This window comes from Rhodnius prolixus, unplaced genomic scaffold (genome assembly GCF_049639745.1).
Source record: "Rhodnius prolixus isolate KJV_2025 unplaced genomic scaffold, Rpr scaffold_2, whole genome shotgun sequence".
Taxonomy (NCBI): domain Eukaryota; kingdom Metazoa; phylum Arthropoda; class Insecta; order Hemiptera; family Reduviidae; genus Rhodnius; species Rhodnius prolixus.
In genome coordinates this window covers 2,155,260-2,180,729 of record NW_027411592.1, presented here as the reverse complement: position 1 = coordinate 2,180,729, position 25,470 = coordinate 2,155,260, and the positions used below count along the sequence as shown (strand labels likewise).

At 34.8% G+C, this 25,470-nt stretch overlaps 1 protein-coding gene and 1 long non-coding RNA gene across 7 annotated transcripts in view; one reads left to right on the top strand and one right to left on the bottom strand.

The window, feature by feature from the left end:
* Positions 1 to 1,287: 1,287 nt before the first annotated feature.
* LOC141450224 (uncharacterized) lies at positions 1,288 to 3,974 on the top strand. Its single transcript, XR_012455969.1, has 2 exons — positions 1,288 to 1,633; positions 2,271 to 3,974. It is a non-coding gene; the product is annotated as an uncharacterized lncRNA (long non-coding RNA).
* The window catches only part of LOC141450208 (rho GTPase-activating protein 100F-like), a 75,051-nt gene continuing 53,117 nt past the window's right edge, over positions 3,537 to 25,470 (bottom strand). For 3 of the 6 annotated variants that reach the window (XM_074120393.1, XM_074120395.1, XM_074120394.1), the window contains 11 exons: positions 25,319 to 25,449; positions 24,479 to 24,663; positions 23,808 to 24,399; positions 23,582 to 23,725; positions 23,152 to 23,351; positions 22,194 to 22,359; positions 19,741 to 19,881; positions 19,276 to 19,395; positions 18,347 to 18,507; positions 17,890 to 18,097; positions 3,537 to 9,328 (listed from right to left, as the gene is read on the bottom strand). In XM_074120393.1, coding sequence (XP_073976494.1) covers positions 8,580 to 9,328; positions 17,890 to 18,097; positions 18,347 to 18,507; positions 19,276 to 19,395; positions 19,741 to 19,881; positions 22,194 to 22,359; positions 23,152 to 23,351; positions 23,582 to 23,725; positions 23,808 to 24,399; positions 24,479 to 24,663; positions 25,319 to 25,449 — 2,797 coding nt within the window. In that variant the 3' untranslated portion in view covers positions 3,537 to 8,579. Of the gene's footprint in view, positions 9,378 to 13,483; positions 13,514 to 13,667; positions 13,709 to 17,889; positions 18,098 to 18,346; positions 18,508 to 19,275; positions 19,396 to 19,740; positions 19,882 to 22,193; positions 22,360 to 23,151; positions 23,352 to 23,581; positions 23,726 to 23,807; positions 24,400 to 24,478; positions 24,664 to 25,318; positions 25,450 to 25,470 lie in introns of all 6 variants that reach the window. The other 3 variants (XM_074120396.1, XM_074120399.1, XM_074120398.1) reach the window with 3 other exon arrangements.

Genomic DNA, 25,470 nt, shown 5'->3' with positions numbered 1-25,470 from the left:
TGGAATAAACACAAGTATAATTAGCTGTTACCTCGCCCTGAAAGCAACCTCCGTCATGTTCAAACAATTTAGAGTAAGTCACTGATGCAGTTCCAGAATCGTAAGCAGATATCGTCATGAAATGCTGCAGCTCACAGTAAAAGTGGGGAACTACTACGGCGCATGATGGTATTTTTGATTTGCGGTAAACAAACAGATCTGTTTGCTCTCTCAGAGGCGGTGAGACCACTGGGAAGGGTAACCTCTCAGCTGACTGTACCTCCATGAGTGGAACAACTCTCCCAGAGACTCTATGAGCCAGTAGTGGTGGCGCCAGCTTGGAAAGTTTCTCCTTTGATGGTAACTCTTCCCACCCTAAAAACATTCTTAAGATAACTGCCCCGAATGAAAAGCATCTGGGAGGATTCTACGTAGGACATCTACCCAAGCTTTCCAGGAAAGCACCAGGTCATTTGTCTGCAGTTAGGAACTTCCTGATGCAACTCCTATTTACTTTTTGGGCGGATATACAATCATTCAACCCCATTAATAATCACCTTTAGAGAAATCTCTGAGAAACAGAGACCCGGAATTAACTCTCTGGTGCCCGACTATTTGGAATATTATTACTTACAAAAAGCAACAATTAAATTAAAGAATTATTTCACTTCACCTAATTGAAGAAAATCTCACCACTAACGACCATGAACACAGAAGCAAGAGATTTTTAACATATATTCTTACTTTTATACTAAAAATATCAAAAAAAAATAAGCTGTTGTACATACATGATGGTGCCCATTTCATTATTTTAAAAAATGGTAAGTAGATTACAATTTCAAATTTAATTTTTCTTTTTGGAAGCCAGGAACAAGTTTTACACGATCTCAGCGCACTAAATATTTTTTTTTTTTACAAGCCAAAAAGCCCTAAGAGAATTAATTAAATTATAAAAAAAAAAATGAAACAACAAAAATGTATCTTACATTTTAAATTATTTTTCACAATACTTTTAAAAAACCTCATTCTCATTTTCTTCATATATATACATACGACAGAATTAAACAAAATAAATAACAAAAAAAACTTAATCGCAATAAGCTTAAATACGTTAAGTAAACATTAGTACTTAGTTGAATGCGAAAACATTATTAAGACAGTATTTCTGTTTGAGAAGCAGCCGGGCAGCGCGCTTTACAGTGTTGAGGGAGGTTATAAACGCGAGGAACTGTTTCCAAAATACTGCACTCTCTTAAACTTTACTTATTAATTTAAATATAATACTGTTTAATAATTTTTTTGTTTCGTTATACAAATTGTGCATATCTTTCTTTTATTTTTTTTTTTTTTGGTTTCTTACATTTATGTATATATATATATTTTATTATTTTTTTGTCAATATACAAAGCAGCAAAAAATGGCAGTGTTGAGTTAATGTTAGTTGTGGCCGATCTGTTTCTAGGCGTTTCTCTCAACAAAAATAGTTGTTGAAGCTTTGTTTAAAAATTTTGATGTTAACAAATGATTTTTTTTTTTAATGAATCGAACAAAAAACGTTTATTTGCTTCAAGAAATAATTTTATATGAGGTAGACAATTTTAATACTGAGTTTTTACAATTATAAATTACTCTTCTTCTTCTTCATGATTTATAAGTATGTATTTAAAATAATTATTATGCTTATACGTGATATTGACTTGTAATGAGACCAACATGGCGGTCATCTTTACGAATAGAACCATTTCAGTACTTTACATTCACCAAAAAAAGTAGCGTCCTATAAGTCGAAGTCTGCAGCTCAAGAACCTATTAGGTCGTATTGAGTCCAAAAAGTATAGAAGTAGGTCCCGAAAACGCTTCTGCTACGTGAATCGACAGCAGAAAAATCGAGCATTTGAAGAAATCGAACTGGTATATCTGACTGCCTACAGCCCGATAAGGTACAATCAAATATTTCTGACAGATGTTCATATCCATCGTGGCCATTTAATACTTTAAAGCAGTGCTGCTATCCCAGAATTCATTACTTCTATTGGTAAGGAATGGCATCTATTGCTGGGGAATCCAACATAAACGAAAGATGTGCAACTTTCTAGAGAACATGGTGTGCTACATTTTGAACATATTTCAAGGCCAACCTAAGGCAATAAATGTCATTCCCCTTTACACTAGTCACTGTCATTCTAAAGAGTCGTAAGGTGAAGTTCGCTGCTGAAAAAAGTGTCTGCCATGTTGGTCCCATTATACTACCACAATTTAGCTTTTATAATTTACACAATTAACAATTTCAGAAAAATAATAAAGCAACTTAAAATACCATTGCTTACGGTTGAATGACGGGTGAACATTTCTGTAAGGAGTAGGAAAACTGCTAGAAGTGAGAAACATTTCAAGCATGATGGACTTTGCAATAATTTGTCAACTTAGGCCTATTCATAGTACTATTAGAATATTCTATTTTGTAGATAGTTTATACTAGAGTTTGAAACCTAATATGAAACCAGCTCAATGAACCCTCAAGCGTTACCATCGCCGACAGTTCTGAACAATATTTTAAACTTTGGGAAATTATGATAAAAAGTTTGCCCCAAAATTAGTGGTTAACAAGAAACAGTTCAACAATGATACAATTTAGTTCTGCCGTGTCCACATCTTAAGGAAGCTGTACAACTGTGGAACAAGTGTGGGTCCACGTCCCAGGAAACTATCCTGTATGGACAGGATGGACTTTCGTTAATGAATCGTTGTGCGCTAACAGAAGCCTAGAAGAGGCGAATGGACAGCTCTCCTGGAATACTCGATCTTCCAGTAAGTTTTGTAGGCCTGTTTCTGAATAGTTGAAATACAGATGTTTCGAATCAGTTGTGAATGGCTGATGCTCATTTTAGAATTAACCAGGAACCATCCTGGTAGCTCTTTTCAGCTTCTACCTCTTCCCTTAATTGGATCAGATTCCCAGGCAGGAGAAGATCAAGGAGGCAGTTGCTTCACCACTTTCCAGCTGATGTAGGTTAGTCATAAACGCAAAGAAAAATGCGCAGATACGTGTAGGATCTTTAAAACAACAACCTGAATCGCACAAAACGCTGTATTCGGAAAAAAGAATCGAAAATGCTATTCAAAGAATGCAACTTAAGAGAATCATGTACAGGAATCTACAAGAGAAACGATATGACTAGCCTGTGCCACTTGATCCACTTAGCAATGTTGCTGCCCTGCGTTTCTGAGCCTTGACCGGAAATGTGTATCTTTACGAACACTTGTGCCGCGCCAGAATGATGGGGAAAAGACTGACATTTCCTCTCAGAGAGCGAGGCGCTAACCATTTAGACTGCTCAGGCTTTCATCGTGAGGAACCACAATTTTTTAACGATTGTGTTTCACTGGGTTTCTCGAGTCGAAAGGCTTCTGTTAGCTTAAGGGAAAATTGGAAACAAGTTCGGCTTCCTGATTTTGCCTTTGTTCCGGAAATACTCCTACATACATTCGAGACCTAAAAAAACTTCTCTCAGTGAGGGCTGAACTTCTATGGACGAAAATGGAGCACTAAAACTCTGTTATTTTTTTTTTTTTTTTGGTTATTACCACAGACGTACCCAGGAGGTAGTTGATGTGTGCAAAAAGCTAAGCGGAACCCAAGAACTCCATCCATCTGGTTCTACTCGGATGACCAAAATGTATGAACAAAGGTCTCTTATAGATTTTTTTGTGGGCTTTGACAATTATCAATGGTGAAAATTCCAGTGCTGATGCCTGGACTGCGCCCAGGTTCATTACTTCCGGAATTTGCATCACTTCCACGCCGAACAAATCAGCCACAGTTCTATCATTCTTCATCATGACCAAAAATTCAATTTTTCCTCTCCAATTTATTAATTTATTCTAAAAGTAAATAAAATAAATCTAAAATAAATACATAAAAAAGCACATTAATTATTTTTCTTTATACAACATTTAAGCCTCCTTTTCTTTTTTATTTGTAATTTCACTTACAAGAGTCCATTTTCAAAATCAAATTCTGAACGGTTCTCTATTTTATATTGTTTGGTTTACTTAACCAGGGATGAGCTTCAAATAAATTAACCCGAGCTTTATTTACGGCTGGGAAAGGGTCTTTATTCCCCTTGGAAAAATCCCACATTATTTATCATGATGATAAAATAAAAAAGTGTTTGAGAAAAACTTCCAAATTCGAATTTTCTGAAAAAAACGGAAACTCCTATTCGATGATAATAGATAATCAAATTGTATCATTTTTCTTCTGTGAAATGTCTAACATTATAAGTACAAAATACATTCTCTAAATTTACTTTTATTATTACAAGTTCAATTTTTAATTATTCATTTAATTTTATTTTATTTTTTTAAAAAAACTATTGGTTCTGTTCATTTGGGTTTGAATACCTTGCTTAATAAATTAATAAAGAATAAATCTTTGGGAATTAGACGAAAACAATGGCTCCCCAAGGCGGAGCTGGTGCGCAGTTTATTTTTAGGTTATAATTTTTACTTTAAAAAAAAAAACAAAATGGTGCTTTTTAAATTTGTTTAAAACATTCAATTTATAGGCCTTTTTTATTTTGTTTCATTTGTTGATAGAATTTTTTAAATAATACTGACCAGCTGAGGATCCCAAGTCTGTGCCCAATGTATCTATTTCTCCCTAGCATTGCTCGTACTGTTGTTGGTAACGTAATTTTTTTCTAATGGGGTCAAAGATGTGTTTATCGCAGATGTTCATTACAGTTTCATTGGATTAGCACAGCTTCCATGCGAAATCAGAGTAATTAAGATCAACGAGAACGAGAACGAGAATCGATTGCTTTGACAATGCCTTGATCTATCTTATCTGGACCAAAAATAAAATAAAATAAAATAAAATCGCGTTCATTTTTTAGGCACAGGGATGTGTTCTGCAATTGCAAGCAGAATGTGGGATGATATCTGACGGAATTGGCTAGTTTAGGGGTTGGGTGAATTTAACCAACTCTTAAGCGAGCACGGGAAGTGGAAAGCCTTGGTCTCCGTTTGTGGATCCTTGGAGCTAGTCGGCCAAGCCTTGCCTCAAAATTTAAGAATTATTTCATTTTATTTAGGGGTTGGTTATGTAGCTCCTGAGGGAATTCTTGGTTCATTTTTCTGCCACTTTGTAATTTTTGGAAGCAAATATAAACAACCACTTAACTGGGAAGATCAATCTAGTTTTCTGCATTTAAGTTTTCCTTAAATAATACTTAGTGCCTTAGTAGCAGAAGTCAGGGTAGGACCCGCCCCAAATCGCCAGGTGGAACGCCCACTTACAGTTGGTTGCTGCGGCAGTTGGCTCATAACCACCACTTCTATGAAGCCTTCCACATTCCAGTACTAGTTCCCCAGTTCAGCGTGTTTAAGCAGAAAGTGAAAGTTCCAGGTACATAGATTTCCATCTGAACCGCATTGGATACGGCGTCCAGCTTTTCCTCTACAGAAAAAGCCTACCCAGCGCACGCCCCTGACTCTATCTACTCCCGACATCCAGACACTTGCCACACAAGTGCAGTCTAATCTTCTATTTTTTACTAGATAAACATCCAAAATGGTCCTTTTATCAGGAGGCTGAACATCATCTCCCCTTATTTTAGATAAAAATATCTCACATCTCAGCAACAGCTCAGGACCGCTATATTTCTAGGGCATATCTCTTCTATTCTGGATGTCTGGCTTACCTCATTAACATCCTGTTAACAGTATTTGCCTTCGCGCACGACCTCCCTATATCCAACCATAAAACTGTATTCATTGCTTAATCTTATCAACGTCCTGATCCCTTCCTACGTAGAGCTTGGCTCGTATCTTTCATAATTCTTGAAATCATTGCGACTAACATTACGCAACACACTCTATTCTCGCCCGCTCAAATTAATTTTTAATTTCAATTTCTACCATGCAAGGCCCCCCCCTTAAAAAACAGACCTGGGATTCCTAACAAAGCATGATTTATTTTTTTCGTTTTGAATTTTAACTTAATTTAATTTTACATTATTGTAATCAACAAACACACTTAAAAATTACAGTTTACACAATTGCTAGATGCATTATTTACAATTTAATTGTAATTTAAATTAATTTCATACTTGTCCATATTGCATTTTATTGCATCTTACAAGTGCATTTTTATTTCGTAGATACGACTAGTTTTACAATACTTTGAATTGCGTAACTCTTACAAAATAAATAAATAAATAGATATAAAACACTTTTTCAAAAAAAATAAAATAAAAATAATGTAAATATAAAAACAAAATGTAAATAATTAATCTTTAACCTCCTCTCTCTCCCAAAAGCGAAATTTTAAAAAAAAATGTGCTGTACAAAAAATTACTCAGTTCAGAAAATATCTATTCTCACTCACACTTTTCTGTTTTAATTTTTAGCGCATTTTCACCTGGCGCGCAATTTTTAAAATAATTAAAATTCATTAAAAAATTAAAATCATCTGGTTTTTTTCTTGTTTTTAGTGCGTCCTTAATATTTCTTTTTACTAATCCAAATTAAAACTTAGCAGATTTATTTTTATTTTTTTTTGTACGTTTTCTGTACAATGGTATAAAGTAGAAACCTCCTCTAGGTTATTAAAATTTTTATCTGTACACATGTTTATTTTGTACAAATTATTTCATTAACTCATTTTTTTTTTTTTAACAATTCTAAATATTTATTGTATAAATTATACACATTTAAGCAAAGAAGTATTTACCGGTGAAGTTGGAGGAGTAACAAATTGGAATGATAAAGAACAGCTGGGTGGCAAGGTTGCAATATATTCAAATTACTATCAACAACATAACCTTCCCTAGGTATATAACCTCTAAACAATAAACTCATTTTTTTTTTTTTTATGTTAAGCGAAATTTTTCCTACTTATAATTTATATCTTATTAAATATTATAAATTAATAATAAAAATTTGAAATTTAGTATTAAAAATTACGTCAGCAAAACATTAAAATTTTAATGGAGCATTTACCACACTTATTTCTTTAACTTACTTTGATATTTTTTTTACAGCGTCACTATATCTATACATATAATTTTGTTTTAAGCTTTTTATATTTCAAATATTTCGCACTTTTAAATTGGAAAGCACTCATTTGTAATTTTTTTTTTATGTATATATAAATATTTATTTTTTACTATCAGCGGTTTTTTTATTTCATTTAAATAAGATTTTAAAAGATTTCAAATAATTTGAAAGTAATATTAATTTTTAAAAATTTACAGTATTTTTTAAAGAATTGAAAGCAGTTGAATAAGAAAGATTTTTGTGTAAAGAAAAGAATTTCCAAGCATTAATGACTAAATTGACCCCTTCATCTACCAATTTAGTGTGGACGACCGTTGCTTGTACATTATTTTTATTTTTTTAAATTATCAAGAATATTGAGAAGATTTAAAAAAAGAATTGCAGTAACTAATAATACCTGTCTATATTTGGGGAAAAGCCTCCTTTCTTTTTGAGGTGGCAATAGCTGAAAAAAGGAGGAAGGCTTGCTGGGCTTAAACAGATGGAAAGCTAGCTGTTGAATGGCATATCCTGAGCGGTACCACAAAGAACATATAGCGTGCCTGGGACTTCCGAGTATAGGATTTATGTGATGCAGTAAAGAAGTTCCTCAGGGAACTCGCAAAGTTAACAGCACGTTGCCTTAAGCAAAACACCGGAGGGACTTCATGTGTGTTGCTGTGACCGGGCATTCATAGCAGAGAAAGGAAAAAGTCCACCAAATAATTGGGTCTTACTGCGTGTTTTTTTTTTCTTTTTGACTTCTGAAAAGTCTCTGTTCCACGTTTAAATACTGACATGGCTGACCTAAGAGGAAGAGGAAGAGCAATTTTCATAAGGTTTTTGTGGGGGGTGGGGCCCAACACATTTGATGGATTTGCTAAGATGCTTTAGACTGTTGGCTAACCAGAGGACTATTATAACAGATCCTTTGGAGACGCGCTTATTTTGACCGTTCGGATGAATCTCACTCGTTTATTTGATTCAATGAAAGGCAAAAAAAAAAAAAATGCCTACATCAACGGGAACTTCGTGCCACATTTCTGCCCATTCTGGAATCCAAATTTCTGTAAGAAAAGGGCAGACTTTTTTTAAAATAGGAAAAAATAAACAAATATAACCTTAAAGATCAATGGAAACTCTGCTAATGCCTTGTTCTGTAAACATCAAAGGTTTTTTTTAAATGTTTATAACCTAACCTAACCTTTACGGGGATCAGTGTGACAAGCAACCGATTGATAGGATGAAAAACTCGAGGGTCGTTACCAACTGAACTGAAGGTGCTTCTGCGCAGCCGCTAGCTTCAGTCTTGAAAGTTCAGTAGCTAGCAAAAAGTGAGTGTGCGCTACCAACCCTTAAACAACGACAAGCTGTGTGCACTCGGACCTGTTTCGACTGAAAAGCAAGAAAGAACCCGTCTAAATGGATGTGCCGATAAATCTTTTTTGTTTTATCACGCTTGAGTTTATTCCTTAAAATATTACAAAAAAAAAAAAACAAAAATGAAGCTTCGATCCGAAAAACCAGGTTTACTTCAGATCGAGGCTGTTCCATTCGTCCTATATATCCGAATCGGTAACTCCTCCACCTCCACCAGTATCGCCCAAATTGAGAGTAGCGATACCATTCTCAGTGGTAGTAACAATATGGATGGCGCCGGCCGCTTCAACACCGGTCACAACATCGTTCACTGAAGATGCCATCTCTTCAGCAAATGGATTATTACTATTTACCTTGTATACTTTATCCGATGACAAGCTATAGTTGATCGTGGTCGTAGAAGTAGCCGATGGATTCGTTGAAGTAACGCCACCAAGTTGACCGGTCGCCATTGTGGTTGAAGCTATTATGCCATCCTGATGTTGTTGTTGATGATGATGATGTTGTGATGACGTCATTATGTTGTTAGAGGCTGCCGCAGCTGCTGCAGCAGCCGCTTGTTCAAACACTGATTTCTTTGATTCAAAATTTGCCTTTGCGTCGAAATTCGATCTAGCATATTCATCATCTGAAGAGCTTGCGCTCACTGGTGATGAAACCACCGTCGGTTGCTGTTGTTGTTGTTGTTGCTGTTGTTGTTGTTGCTGTTGTTGTTGTTGCTGTGATGGTGGAGTTGTCACAGGTGGACTAGTGACACCAGTTGATGTCACCTGTGGTGTCTGATTGTTGTAAGGTGGCGACAGCGCGATAGATGGCGGTGGTTTAACAGCTGGTGGTTTGGCAGGCAATGGAGGCGGTGCCTGAGGCGCCTTTCCCGGCCTTGGAGGAACATCGGGAGCTCTCTCTAGCTGGCTAATCACGCCCGCCTCTGCACCCAGCAAGGTTTTTCTTTTAATTAATATCTTCAAAACTGAAACCTTAACCTAATTCTTATTAAATATGACATTTGAATCACTTCAAAACAAAAATATAATAAAACAATAAGAAATTAAAAATAAAATGAAATCATGCACTCAAGAGCACAGATACACTCAGAGTATTTGGTATAGTGAACTTTTTCAACTATCTATGATTCTCCCGAACACAACTTACAGAAAAATAGCAAACCATAACTCACTCAGTAACATGCAAAAAACGTTCTCAAATGAAAAATAACAAAACGGAAACGCAACGTAAAAACCCAACCATGTAAATAAAGTTGTTTTTCCCCCCTTTAGGTGAACGGTTATCATTTTATATTAAATTTAGGTGGACCAACACGCGTACAATAATGGTAGGTATAACCTCTAAATCTGGATGGCTGTGGCGCCTAAGAAGCTCCCAATGCTCAGTTCAACCAAAATATTTAGACAAAAAAATTTCTTTAATTACTGCTATGTTATTACCATTTTTTTTGCGCACCATTTCAGCAGATGTCCTATAAAAGTAATGAATCTATTTGTAGTTTGATGATTCTCTAATTAGGTTTAGATTAGATTCCTTGGGGGGTTGGCAAATCAGTCTGCGGGAGCAACACAGCTAAAAACAGCAGTGTTGATTCCCTGAGAGATTCAGTGGTTAGTGTGAACATATTTTAGAGGCTGAACTCTGGCAACATTCTGTCTTTAAGTAAATCTTCAGCAACAATTATAATCTGTATGTGTGTTAGATGATAATAGGTTTAATCGCAGGTCTGTAAACACTAATTAATTGTAGAAATATGTTAACCTTTTGTTTATGTTATATAGTTTTCTACTAATAATAATAAAATATTTATTTCTCTTCCTAGGAGCTTCTCACAGCTCACTGTTGGTGATGGACAGTGTTGTCCCTAATGAGAGAGCGCTGGCCAGAGGCCGGCAGTGCACTGAAAAAAGCTCCGGGCGCCAATAACCTAAATTGTTGACGCGCCTTAAATCATTTAAAAATAATAATAATAAAATATTTTAACGGATCAACAACCGCCAGTGTCAGCTAGCCACAAGTCTATGTCTTCACGACCAGTTGACGAGCCCAACCAATCTTATCTGATTAACTAGACCTATTTTGTTAGGCTGACTTCACAACTAAGAGTTCTAAGAGTACATATGAAGATGGACTCAGTCTGCAGAGTTCTGCGAATTTCTGAATAACACCCAGAAAATATGTTATAGTAACCATAAGAATGTTTAGTTTATCTTACACTACACTGCCTGGAATTACGTAACTTTGTAGGATCTGATAGCTATAGCCGCCTGGAAGGCAGTGTGTGACAAGTTCTTCCTATAGCTTCAAGTTATCGCCGCACAGAATCATAAGCTAAAGAAATTACCGAATTATTAATGGCTGCCAACTATTAATGGATTTAAAGAAATCATGTTGCCTAAATATTTTCTTTTTGGGTACATCGACTTCGACTAAATTTATTCTTTAAACACATTACCAGAAACAAACTCATTCACAAAGTAATATTCTTTCCTAAAAAGAAATTAATAGTTTTAAAATGGAAAAAAAAAATTATGTCTTAACTGAATCGTGCATCTTGAGTAAGAAAATTCTGCCAGCACCACTGTTCTTAGTATCTTGACAAATCGCGCACTAACTCCAAACTCATCTATAGCTAAATTATATATTTTTTTCCAACTATTAACACAGCATTTAACTGAGAACAGCGGTCATTATTTCACTTGACCAACTTTCCGATTGTTTCCTTCTAATTAAACATTTAAGTGTCAAATCATACATCCACAATAAATAACTATACACAAACCAAACATAACTACTGTGTGAAAGTGCATTTTTATGGAATACTAAAAACAAAAACATGAAATGTTTACAGTAGGTAAAGTAGTCGGGAATGACTTCAATAATGTGCGAAATATTCAGGAAGGTTATACATCAACACAAAGGGTTACTGCAGCAATCAAATCAGGCTGTTCTTACAAAGGGATTTTGTAATTGGCAAACCAAAAAAAAAATAAAGTCTAGGAAATTACAAAGCTTGGTTTATTTTCAAAGAACAGAGGAATAGAGCAACTAATATTTATATATATTCTATTGACGTCTACATTATTCATATTTAATCAAATTTTGAAAATACATTTTTTTAAAAACACAGGGTTATGGAGGGGGGGAGACCAACTTTTTAACACGAAATCATACGAGTTTCAAAACCTTTTTTTTTTGGTTAGTACGAGTATTTAGGGAAGGAATATACACAGACTGGAACAGTTTTACCAACACCGCTGGGTCTCAAATACTTGTCAAGAACTTTATTTGTACAATAGGCCTTGGTCTTTGGGTTAGAGTTAATGTTAGTTAAGATGGTGATGTCATTTGAATGAAATTATGAAAAAAGAACGGGTTACACTCAACTGTTAAATATTACGATTTAATTATCTGCGAGTCACAATGAAATTGATTTTAACCTACAGGAATCTATTAGTGAAATATCTATCCTCAAGGTCTTTGGAAATGAGATTTCAGTTTGCACTTACTAAACCACTACAACAGCGTCAGCGTTGCCTTCTGTGGACATAAGGTATGATATTGCTACTTTTGGACCACGGTCCCGCGTTGGTAGTGTTTACAAAATAAAATGCGAGAAATGCTTGTCCAAACTTTCGTTTTTTCCAGTCTCTTCGATTTGAGTATACTTTTCGACTTTAGCGGTGTTTTTTTCAGCCGACTTTGTGAAATCCTCATCGTGAAATTGGACTAGTATTAGTAAAAGTAAAGTAATCGCCTATTTTTTTGCAGGATTAACGTCCAACTACCCAAATTAGGTGTCATGGACGGAGGCGACTAGCAAACGTACTTTACTATTTCTCATTTCACCATTAAATAAAAATCCAAGGCCTCTAGACCGGGAATCGAACCCAGTACCACAATGCATATTAGCTTTGCAGGTCTCGCCTCTTAACCCGCTCGGCTACCGTGGCACCTGTATTGGAATTAGTAAATATTGGTTTAACCGAAGAGTATTTTTGGATGCTTAAGAGTCGCAGTGGTTGGGCCAGCTTCTTTGCGAAAAGCTCAGCATTACTCTCCACAAAATGACCAACAGGGGGGTGGGGGTGGGGAGTGGGAAATTTCACTTCTTGAGTAATCATGACATCCCTGCAAATTAGTAACACAAACAACGGTTACACCACACACACAGGGTTTGCAACATTATAACAGGAGGACAGAAAATACCCTGCCATTACGATGCAGTAAACGCTACTTTGCGAGATGATTCCTTTGGCTCTTGCGATGAGAAAAAAACGTCTTGCGGATAAAATCCTTAGAAAAAGAGAGGGGGGTTTTTCCTACTTTAAGTAGATACAAAATGGCTGTTTCGGCTCCAATGTCACTAGAATAGCTTCCACTTTAATGTATTCTAACCTAACCAAAATGAGCCTTCCATAAAAAAAAAATCTCAAAAAAAATGCAGTGAATAGCAACATGATCAAAGTTCAAAATAACTCGTGAAAAAAAAGCAACCAATGAACACGCCTCAAGTGGGAAACAGTAAAAAAAAAAAATAATAATAAAAAAACACTTTCAAAAAAAAATATATAAAAAATTGTGTTTTTAGTCACGTGCTAAAGCCGGTAGTCCATTAATTATTAAAATATGGGAGGGAAGGTTATTATCAGCTGGAAACAAATGTAAACAGATGGCACAAAAACAAAACTAAAATTCCCTAAAATTACAAACATGGAATTAATTTTCATCTTATACCGGCAACAAATAATTATATATTTACAAACAAAATGATGGCAAAGCAATAATAATAATGTTACGTTTCTATTAGTGGGTAAAAAAAAAGAAACATTTAAGTTCGGTAACCAATTGAGCAAGCAATGGAGGACTTATCAATACAATAAAATACTGTACAAAGTTTGTCTTGGGGAGAGGGGCGGGGGTAAGTGGGCCGGGCTTAGCAAATCTTTGGTTTTACCAGGGTGGAGGCGAGCAGGGAACGATTTTGATATTTTGAATTATTTTTTTTATTTTCAAATGTTTTAAACTTTTGATTTTTTTTATTTCTTGATCAAGTAAAAAGAGCCCCAAAACTTACCATTTTACGATCCAATTGTTCCAAAGTAGACTGCAAATAGAATATATTTTTTTATAATGGACACATTCTGTAAAGTGTGCAGAGGCTAACTAGAGGGCGCTTACTTTCACATTTCTAAATTACTTTTTTTTTTAATTTTTTTGAAAAGCGAAAGACAAGAGACTACATGAGGAGAGTTACTTACTTAGACACAATGTTGAATTAAAGGTGCCATTCTTTGGACATCTTTCACAATAAGCGTATTGCAATGCGTAAATGAACATAAATATGTTAAAATAAAGTAAAATTTGTTTAGCGAATAAAAAAAATTAGTTCTACGGAGCTGGCTTGGCAAGTAAATGACTAAAAATGATAATTTTTTTTTTTTTTTTTTTTTTTGAGAGGGAAGAATCGGGAAGAGCTTGTCTGGATCAGGATTTTATGCACTCGATTGAAGAAATCCTAGAACGAAAATGAAAGAAATCAAGTCGTAAACAAAACAAAAAAAACTATGAAGAAAAGACTAGAAATAGGCAAAATGTTTCTAGTAAAAGTAAAAAAATCAGAAACTCATGTCCCAAAACTGGTAGAACTAATTCAGTTCCTGAAAGCATCAAAGCTTTTGCAAAATAAAGCGTTAAGAATAATTACATCCTATGAAAGTTCACAACTCCTGTTTTTCTGCAGCTACTGAAATGCTGATTGGAGTGGTACCTTCCAAAAAAGAAAGAAAAAGCAGTTTAGGAAGATTGGGCAGATCAGATCAAGTAACAGAACGTTAGGACATGCAGGAGGATTTCTGTCCAGCGCTTAAAGGCGCACAAAACTAATAGGATGGAGGTTATGATATCCATAAGGAGACAGCCTTTCCCGTCACAGCTACATGTGTGCAGCCTTGATATTCAGGCAGAGTCCAGGTTTGATCTTACCAAGTGTGGCTTCAGCCGCCTACTAAAATGTTAAAGATAACTATCACTTGGGGAAAGAAACTTGTACTGGATTGGTTTACCGGAAGACAGTACACGGTGGATAACCTTTAGCACACCTATGTTGACCTTATGCTTCGTAAAAAAGATCCTCTCACATTACCTAATACACAAGGCAAGAAAACTTATTCAGGATTTAGCCATATTTACAATGAAGGAAAAGCACAGAATTTGTTTTTACCACATTTACGAATGTGAATCTAATGCGTGACAAGATCTTGCTTGAGTTATCGTTGGGTATTATTAAGAAGAGATACTTCCACCAGCTGAACAATCTTAAATCAACCAAAAGGCTTTTCCTTCTCTCCCATAACACCTTATTTCCCTAATATTAAGTCATAAGAAAACGACACTGTCTAATTCAAGATGCCCAAAAAGCTATTTTATTGTACTAACATTATAAACTTCTGACGAATACCAGCGTATTTAAGTGAGTGTAAATGAGATTAGGTTATGTGGTAGAATTTGTCTGCGCATGCGCTGAGTACGAATAATTACATACTCGAACTATCTCTGCAGGTATAAGCGATGTTTCTGTTGCTAGGGTGGGATACCAAAATCCCTAAAATAAACTGACTAGTCCATTAACTTAACACACACAAAAAAAAGGACATAATTTAAATAAAAACTACTAATAATTGCGTTGTCTTCTCACTATAACCTTAGTAACCTCCATTTTTTTTTGTAAAAATACGTAATTGCCAACATAAACTTGTAAATTATTCTACATAAACTTTCAAATTCTTTCTTGCACATGAAATTCAACATTACTTCTAAGATGAGTATAAGTAAATAGAAATTAAAGTAGAAAATTAACAAAATAAAAATAAAAAGGTTTATGGTGAAACAAAATATGAGAAAATAAACGTAGCTACTAAACATCAATTAATTATTGAAGAAATTGCTTATGGAAGGGGGCGCCTCCTTAGCGATCAGCTGTTAAAGTTACTATTTTACTGTTATCGTTTGATACTTTTGTACACAGGCACTCTGTTTTTTTTTTTATCATTATTTTCACATGCGCCAATAAAAAGTCAAGCACCTATTTACGCACACACTCTAAGCTCATCAATTTACAGTTTTCAAATAAAAATTTAGAAAAATGAAATAAGTAAAATTTGTGTAGTACAGGTTGCCTAATTCCACTGATTATTTAAAACGTTGTTTTTGTTTATGCATTTTCTATGATTTATTAACTGTTTTTAAAGGAATTTTCTATTTCTATCAGGTAAAATTCATGCCCAGGTTATTTTGTACAATGTATGTAAAATGTACATATTTACAAGTGTGACTAGTCAAACCATACTTCCACCTAAAATAACTGAATGGGGATCAAGAACTGAAAAGAAAAAAAAACAAAACAACTATTGCAATCTTTTTCACATATTTTAAGACTCCTAATTAGGGAACAATGTGGAGTTTGTCTGGTTATCGAGATATGCCAGAACAGGAGGCCTCTCTGAAGACAGATATTCAGTTTAAGTCGTGATGCTTGAAACCAAGACATGCTTTTACTTTCCTCAGTAAGTCGTCAAGTAGTGGTCTACTTATACCAGGGACTTAACGTCCAACTACAAATTAGGTATCCGGACGAAGTTGGAATCACATGGTTTACTATTTACATTTTCTATAACCAATAAAAACTAGTTACACGCGGTATTCGATCCCACTTACCAACCCTCTCATCGAAACTACTACACGAGCTCCCAGACATCGTTGTTTTTGTTAATTGAACAAAGTTGTATAACAAATTTAGTCTTTATGGCTATCTAAATCATCAGATTGTTGCTAAAAGTGAGTCTGTTTGCAGTAGTTTAAAGATATCTTCAGCAGAAGGCCAAAAATATAAAATTACAAAATATTCAGAATAAAGAAATATTTCTTTTGTGTACCACATTTTTAGGCCAAAAAAATTAATAATTCTTGAACAAGAATATACAATGATATAAGCGCCTAAATCTATCTAATTTGAATCCAAATATTCTACGTTATTTAAATAAGTTGTTGGACTACTTGAAAGTTATTTCTGCTTTCTAGTTTTCAACTACTTGCTTCTCTTTCCAAGTCATAGCATCAATACTAAATCAATAATTTGTTAACAATTAGAAAATAAAATATATTGATTATTTCTCGAATCAAATGAACTTTCCAATATATTTTTTCTGCATAGATAAGTGGAAAAAGACAACCTTGACATTTATTTCTATTTTATCTTTTTAAATCGTAAGTTTGAAGGAAGTCGCGCCGCGCCGTTAGCGGAAGTAGAGTGGGCAATATTCAACTTCTCAAGCATGCAATTTAGTAGCTATAAAGCATCTCTGCTGCTTTAAGCCTTATTTCAGCTTGATTTGTGCAAAGTAAACTCTTAAGATAAGGAAGCGGCGCATATAAATTCCCCTTTCGAAGAGGAAGCAGATAAATGCATGGATAATATTAAGCCTGATTGTGAGTGTTGAATTAGGAGGTTAAGAACACGCGTTCAATACAAACAGATGTTTTTTTCTTTGAAAAACTAATTATTGCAGCTGAAGATTCGATTAGCACATCGATATGCTTCGCTGATTGTCTTGATTACTTCTTTACTTCTGCCTTAGTTTCACAAACAATTTTCAACCATCTTTAGAAAGATTTTATTCAGTAATTGAATGAAGCCAACACATTTTTATTGGTTGATTCAGTAAGCAAGCCTAAGGTAGATGCATTTTTGCGCCCAAAGCTTTCTGGACAGTGTTGTTGCAGACACTATTTCACAATATTCCATTTTGTGAAGCAAAATTTCAGGAAATTCGAAGAGAGAAGAGTGAATGAAACTTGCCTCTAATGTTCCATTTGAGGATGAAGAATGGCCACTACCAACTAATACAGTTTTGGCGAGTTAAATGTGTAGCTGAAACTCAAATTTTGAGGAAAATGCTTTACCCAGAAGCGCCATTTTACTCGCTTTTCCATTTTCTAAATAGATTTTCTCGGAAATGTTTACATTTTTTTGGGTAGATCTATAATTTTTTTTTTTTTTGCAATATTTTGTCAGTTGATTTCGTTTAAGAAACTGATCAGATTTTTAAAGAAAGATAGCATGCTAAATACGGACAATTTCACCAAATATTTTCTAGTTAGAGATGAAGTGATATGGATACAAAATAAAAAATTAAAAAAATAATTAAGGTTGGTTGAAGGTATGTGTGAGAGAATTAGTCCAGCGGACCTCTTTGATAGTCAAGAATGAAGTTTAAGATGCGCCAGGAGACCCCCCCACTTGCAAAATGGGAGTTTTTCCTTTAAAACAATTCTTTTTTTCTCAATTAATTTTTTTTTTAATTTATATTCACATCCAAAAACAGACAAACAGGCAACAATCACATAAAATAAAAATGTGAAAATACAAAATAAATAAATTAAAAAAAAAAAAAAAAATCCAATATCTGAATGACGATCTGTTACCTGATGTAGGCGTTGCTAATGGCCAAATATCCAGTAGATATTTGATGACTGAGATCGGGCCGTGGAAGTCCAATTCTTTGGTCTCGCTATCTGAGTGCAATATCAGTACTGGTGCAAAACATGTGGCCAGACTCTGGGTGGACATCTTGTTCCGTTCAGTCTGCGAGGCGACCAGTGCAAGGTGGTTCATCAAGTAGATGAATGAACACTGGAAATAGCAAAAGGTTATTTAATAAATTAGTTGAAAAAATGGGAACATTTAAAAGAAATGAAGACTAATCAATAGCCATCCATAAAATATTGATAATAAGGATCTTTAAACAAAAAATAATAAAAATAAATTAAAGGCGAACTACTTCCTCTAATGAATGAACTAAAATAAAATACAAAAATATAAACAATTAATTCTGTATTTTAGTCCAGTACCAAAAAGAAGCTCATACATATCAACACTTACCCTATTTACATGTGGTAAACAGTCAAGAATTGAGAAAATCAAGGATGCATTTCCTTGCGGATCATCAGGAAGACAAACTGATACAGCATCGGCCAACATTTCGTACAGACATTTGGTCACTATTGGCTCAGGAAGTTCTCTTAAATAATCCTTTAATACTCCTGAAAATTTTGCACGTTATAACAAAATTATGGGTAAAAAAGATTTACTGACATTTTGTACATGAGATTCAAAGAAAATAGTTTCTTAAATCGCCGCCACCTGTGCAAAGTGCTTTAAAAGCAACGGAAACAAGATAAGTGAAATCACAATCTGGCCGCTGAAACATCGCAGTGTTTATTGAAGATTAACTTTATACAGAAAATGTTTTTTTGCAAAGGAAAAATGTATCTCACAATCACGGACTTAATGAAACTTGTGTAAAGAGAAACAAATATTACACAAAAAAAAACGAAAAAAAAACCTGTAGTTTCACGTGTAAAGAAATTTGGTTAGTCGCAATCAGGAACTCATCAAGATAATTGATTGAAAATGTGGTTAGATCCGCATTGCTGAATAATACAGTTGATTGTATCCGTCGTAACAGGCATGTTTATTGTATCCCTGACCGGTTTCGGACTATCACAGAGCTAGATTAAACAGTTTGGTGTGGAGACTTCTATTTCACTAGCTGTTATCGTCTTGCACTGAGTGTAGGGAGGTTACACGGTGTTATATCAGAATGTAAATGAATCGTGAAACACTATTTTTAAATAATGAAATAAAATTATTGAAACCTAGCACTTGTTTAAGGGGTTTTAATAATTTTTTATTTTTATTATATTTGATATTTTATTTAGTTTAATTTTTGACTATAAAATAGGATAAAAATTAGTAGCAATTAGTTCACTGAAAATTATTCTAATAATCATGAAACAAATTCAACTTACCAGTGATGACATTAATGTCGGGTACATTATCCGAAGAAAGATCTACGGTTCTTGCATTACGTTCAAAAGCTTCTCGTAATATTCTCTTTTTAGTAGCCGAACCACATAACCTGTACAAACCTGCAACAATATTTTTTTTATTTATAGCTATTGGTTAGGTTAAACTAAACAGTTTGAAATTAAAGTGGTTCTTAAAGAGGGAAATGCCCTTTGTTTTTAGTACTAATTCAGTGCAACAGCCTCATAGATATACTTTAGAGAAAAGACGAGGTAATTTAAGTGATTTTTTGTTTTCTATTTTGTAAATTTTTGTGAAATTGATGTACCTATCAATACGCTGTTAAATAAATATTAAAATATAAATAAAGGAAACCACATTTTAACCAAAGAGCTATGAAAAAAACTTTTTACTTGAATAAACATTAGAATTTGCAGATATTAAACACGAGATTGTTAAAATTGTACCTATAATATCGAGTCCTCGCCTCTCCACTTCCTCCACACATCGTCTTACAATGGTCGGTATACTAAACGTATCGCCTTTCATCAGTTCTGAAGCGATACTTTCTCGATTCACCACTGTTTCAATGTCCGTACCAAATATACCTGAAAACAGTTAGAGACATTTTACTATAAATCATTTGTGCTGGTGTTGGTTTGAGATGAAGGCCTAAAAGAAGCCATGGTACTAAAAATCTTAATTGGTATTAATCCAGCAATATTTATTTTCCAGCCAACTTACCTGTTTTTCTGGAAAATTCAGAACAAAATTCAAAATTATGCAAAACTGCAAAGGATGGAGTTTTATACAGTCCTGTGAGAAAGTATAAACTCAAGATGAAAAAAGCTTTTCGAACTGTTTTTAAGCTTCTATTCTGAATTTATTCAACAAAATATAATACCTTGGAAATATAGTTTGCATGATTTGTGACAATTTTATTGTTAGTCAGATTACATTGCCTGGATTAGCTAGAAAATGTAACAAAATAGTAAAAACAGATGTGAAAAATTATAAACTCAAAATATTTTAAGTGAGAACACCTTTTATAATTAGATCTTCCTCCACGTTTTTTAATTACCTCCAACAGCCTTCTGGGAACACTTTTTACTAAGTTTATCAAAATGTCCTCTGGGATGTTTTCTTTGACATTTTGAATCTCTGGCTTCTGAATGTCATAGACCTCCTTTGCCATGAGCCCCCACAAATTTTCAATGGGGTTAAGATCTGGACTAACAGCCGGCCAATCCAAAACATTGAGCCCGAAATCCTCAAACCACTGTTTAGTGGACCTTGCTTTGTGAATCAGTGCATTATCTTGATGGAAAATTATCTCCTCTTCCGCTGCAGTTATGCAATAAAAGGCAAAAGAAATTCTTCCAACACTTTTGATAACTAACTGCATTCATTTTGCCAGTGATGAATGCAATTTGAGACTTGCCCTTTTCATTGAAAGCAGCTCAAACCATCACTCCACCACCCCAATGAGACCGAGAGAGAACATTTTTTTTCCTTTCTTATGTCGAGCCAGTAATAGTTGAAACCGTCGAGGCTATCAAGATTAAACTTTTATTCGTCACTGAAAATCACCCTGGACCAAATTTCGCTTTCCTGGATGTGTTTTCCAGCAAACTGCAAGCGCCGTTGTAAATGATGTTTTTTGAGCTGCAGTTTTCTTGTAATTTTACGATATTTTAAATAACTGGTTTCAGCTATCCACTTCCGTATTAAGCTGGCATCACACCCTAGGTTGAATCGCTTCACAATCTGAGCAGAAGAAGCACCAATTTTTGAAATTTCTCTTAAAACGGCGCGTTTCACATAACTGGAAAATCTAGGAGGCCTTCCAGCTTTTATTTTTTCCATAATTTTCTTGGCCTAACTTTCAAAAGTTTTTAAGCACACCTTGGGAGCGGTTTAAATCACTAGCGATTTGCCTTTATGTCATGCCGACTCTTTTTAAGTCAATTATTCTTTGTTACTTAGTTTCACTTAATTGATCCCGCATATTTTAAATTAAGAAAATCAGCACGAATACTTGCTCTTTGATATAAAAAGGTGAACTGAATTGATATTCTTTCAAAAACTTAAAAGTAAGTTAAAAATAAACCTTTATCAAAACATTGAGTTTATATTTATTCACAGCTTCAGCGTGCATAAGATATGTTTTCATGATACGGTTTTGTTACTGTTAGATTATCAACTGGAATAATGACCTTTGAGTGCTTTCTGACATAGTATTAATATGAAATACAGTTTAAATAATAGTATTGTTGTACAGATTTAAAAATATTTCAATTTTATCTAGTGAGTTTATACTTTTTCACAGGACTGTATTTTACATGACAGGGGCTAAAGGACTTCCGAATTTTAAATTACAATATCTTGATTTGTGATCACCAGATCAAATTTGTAACTGAACAGATTATGGAGAACTCCTTTGGCACTTACATCAACATTACAGGGTAACAGTTGTTGAAATTTCCAGATTTCACGCCTAGCTCTATAATTAATCTCCTAGGTCTTGTTTTGTAGTCACAAATCTTCCTGAATTTTTACTTAAGGTTCGAACTAAGATAGTTTAGAAGGCATTAGCCATTGAAATACTGAAAGATCATACCTAGCTGGTGATCGTAGTCGCGATCTTCCTATTCGTAATTTACCTGATCATTATGAAATTTTACTGAACCTATTGGTCAGTTATCTCTAGATTTTTGACAGAAATTGTTATTTAAGCACTTAAGGAGTTAGCTGCTGGATTACTAGGTTAATAAACATCTCCAATTGGTTTTTTTTATTTAGCAGTTACTTATTTAACTGGCCAGCATCTGGTGAAGCAAGTTCGTAATGCTGGGAACTTGGACCCATTGTTAAGAAATGAATAGCAACTTATTTGAAAACTAAAGAAGACCAAAGTTACCTTGCATTCGACCTCTTGGTAAGACCGGCTGTTTGGGTTTTCTCAGATATGTCTGTATGGCGGTGGTATGATGCAGCCTCATGTAGAGTGTCCCTCTTGGCTCTATTTTCACTGCTAACTGATGCACAGGTGACTCTTGCAGTAGAGCTGCTAATTGCACTGAACCCTAGCACAGAAGAAAACATTATTATTGATATATTATCAAACTACTACTTTTCACAGCTATTAATTATCTACTCCTCTGGAAAAATTATCCAGCTATTAACAATCTTGGAAAAATTAACCAAAACAAAAGGCGCTTCCAGCGGAGGGGGGAATTAGAGGTTAAAATTTCTCGAAAATATATGAAAAAAATTAAACTTTTCCAATAATATGCAATGAAACAGCAATTGAAATTAATATAAACATTATTCATAAATATTTCAGCTCCAAGACAACATTTCATGCTTTACACTTCTACATCTGCAATAATATTGATTTAGGTATAATCTAAATCAGGGATGGCCAACCCAAATAATCTTGAGAGCCAACTAGGAAATTCATTATAAGCCTACGGGTAGCTTATAAAATTATATGTATATCTATTAGAATGGACCAACTTCAAAAACTATTAGTAGTGAAAGTAATAATTTATTATTATTATTACTGCTTTTTGTTATTATTCAAACATATAAACATAGATAATATAATGACAATTAAGAGATTATCGAATATTTAATTAGTGAGAGATTTGTTTCTCAACACATTTTACTTATCTCTTGCTTAAAGAGATCATATTGCAATGGTTGCCTGTATTCTCTCAATAACAGTCTCATTAAGATGATTGTGTCGCATTTTGATATAAATGAATGGTTTCAACGTACTAAATTCACTGATAAAAACCTACTCCTATTTTATAAACAAAATCTAGATCATCCTCTAAACTCATCAATGTAACAATAAAATAATTTTTAATAACCTTATAGCACAATTTATGCCTGTATTGTGGATCCCAGGAATATATGAGGAAATCTAATTCTGTATTCGATACCAAATCCAATTCGAATGTTTCGTCCCAATCGAAAACTAGATCCGCAGTTCGGACAACCGTTCTAGCTTTATGGACTCCATCACATTCTAGGACACAATACAGATCGCGTACTACTGAAGATCCTCCACCTGTAATTGTAACAAAAACACAAATGGATTAAATTTCTAAGAACTTCTTGAAAATTCTGTTTAGACTGAAGGAAAAATGATAGTGCTTTAGTTCTATACTTTTTATTTAGTTCAAGATATTTTAGACTGGCTTAAGACACCTTCGACAGGTGTGAAGCCTAACGAAAGCTTTTGGCAGAGAGGTTAGTGCTGAATAGGCATATTAACATCTTTATGATAAAATTACTAACCAAGATTAGCAGTTGAAACTTGCTGACTGGAGGACGACCTAAGACCTCTTCCAGATAGAAGATGTAACCATAGTAAACCGCTAACTTCCAACTGAGTGGTGCCAGTTCGGTTCAAAGCGGTCTGCTGTTTATATTTAAGGAACTCTACAAAATGTCCAAAACATTCTAAATTTTGAATTCCATATAAAAGGATTTCTTGCTTAGGAAGTGATTTGGGCATACTTACCTGCAGGATTTATATGGAGTACTGAAGTTGAGGAAGGGTGCCTAGACTGTTTCGTACTGCCTGTGGTGCCGTCTGTCAGCACCCCGCTAGTCGGCGTCGATCCCTTACCCATGGACTTTGCCTCCAGTTCCAATAGATTGTGCATTCGTCTCAGCGAAGCCGACCGAGAAGTCAACGACGTTGAATGCCTATCCAATGTAGAACTATGACGATCCAACGTTGAACTATGTCTATCTAAGGTTGAAGAATGCCTGTCTAGGGTGGAAGAATGCCGGTCTAAGGTGGAAGCATGACGATCTAGCGTTGAACTGTGTCTATCTAGTGAACTGTGCCTATCGAGCGTAGAGGTGTGCCGGTCCAGAGTGCTGTGGCGGTCCAATGTGGAACTGTGACGATCCAATGTGCTGCTATGCCTGTCCAATGTGGACGAATGTCTATCTAAATGACGATCCAATGTGCTGCTGTGCCGATCTAACAAGGAATGTCTATCTAATGTGGATGACTTTAGGTGGCCGGTACTACTAGAAGGTGGAACAAGCGGCCCCATCGCTGCAAGTTGCCCGGGTCTATACGTTGAGTACAAAAGTTCTGACTGTGAAAACAAAGAAAAAGAACTGGGTTAGCAGATATCTATTTAAAAAAAACAAACAAATGAACTCAACAATATTCACCTGTCTGGTCCTCTGCGGAAGATTTTCTGAAGAGAAGGCCAACCTCTGGGAAGCTCTTTGGGCGAGTAAAGACGGTCCTCCACGTAGTGTCGATGACTGATATATGGCCGACGATGAAGGAGCTCGCGTCAGCCAAGCTCTGTACTCATCGGACGTGAAAACACTCGGAGAAGATACGAGTCGCCCTGAATCCAAAATGCAACCAATCAATATAATGAATAACATTAAATTTAATTCAAATTTTAAAATCGATTAATATCAAAAACAGGTGATAAGTCGATAAGTACACTGCAATGGCGCATTAGAAAAAAACCCAACCTCCCCCTACTTCCTGAGATAACGTTTCAAAAAAAAAGTTGTTGAACGGATTATGTGCAATAATTTTACCAAGATGAGTCCGATAGTAGTAAATAATCGATATCAAATATAAATTTCTTATGATTTTTGTTTCGATTCAATTTATGCTGACTACACGAACATTTCCGGTGTACACTCGAAATCCAAAATGTGATACGATCACAATACTTCTCCTTACCAAGAGAAAGTAATAATGCCGCGCATATGTTAGCCAGAAAATAAGGCCTCTAGAAAGAGAATGGAATAAGATGCATAACTTCCGATTTGAAGAAAATGAAGTCAGAGAGAGAAAATTTCAGAAGAATTTCCCAATTTTCCGCCGCTTTCTTGAAAACTATCCAGCTGAAAATGCAAAAAAGAATTCAAAAAGGAAATCTGGAAAAATCAAGAAGCATGGGTTTAGATAGTTTTGGCTAGGTACTTGGAAGAAGCAGTTGAACAGTAATAACTGATCCAGTAGCTTTTTTGTAATGTTCTACTGACCTCTATGTTTCCTGGTAATGGTCATTTCTGGTGCGGAAAGTGCTCCATCATCGTCCTGGTCGACAAGTGATGATACTGTGCTCGGAAGTAGAGAATGTGAAGGATCTCGTTCCAGTCTTAGAGTAGATCCCCTATAAAATGACCCTTTAGCA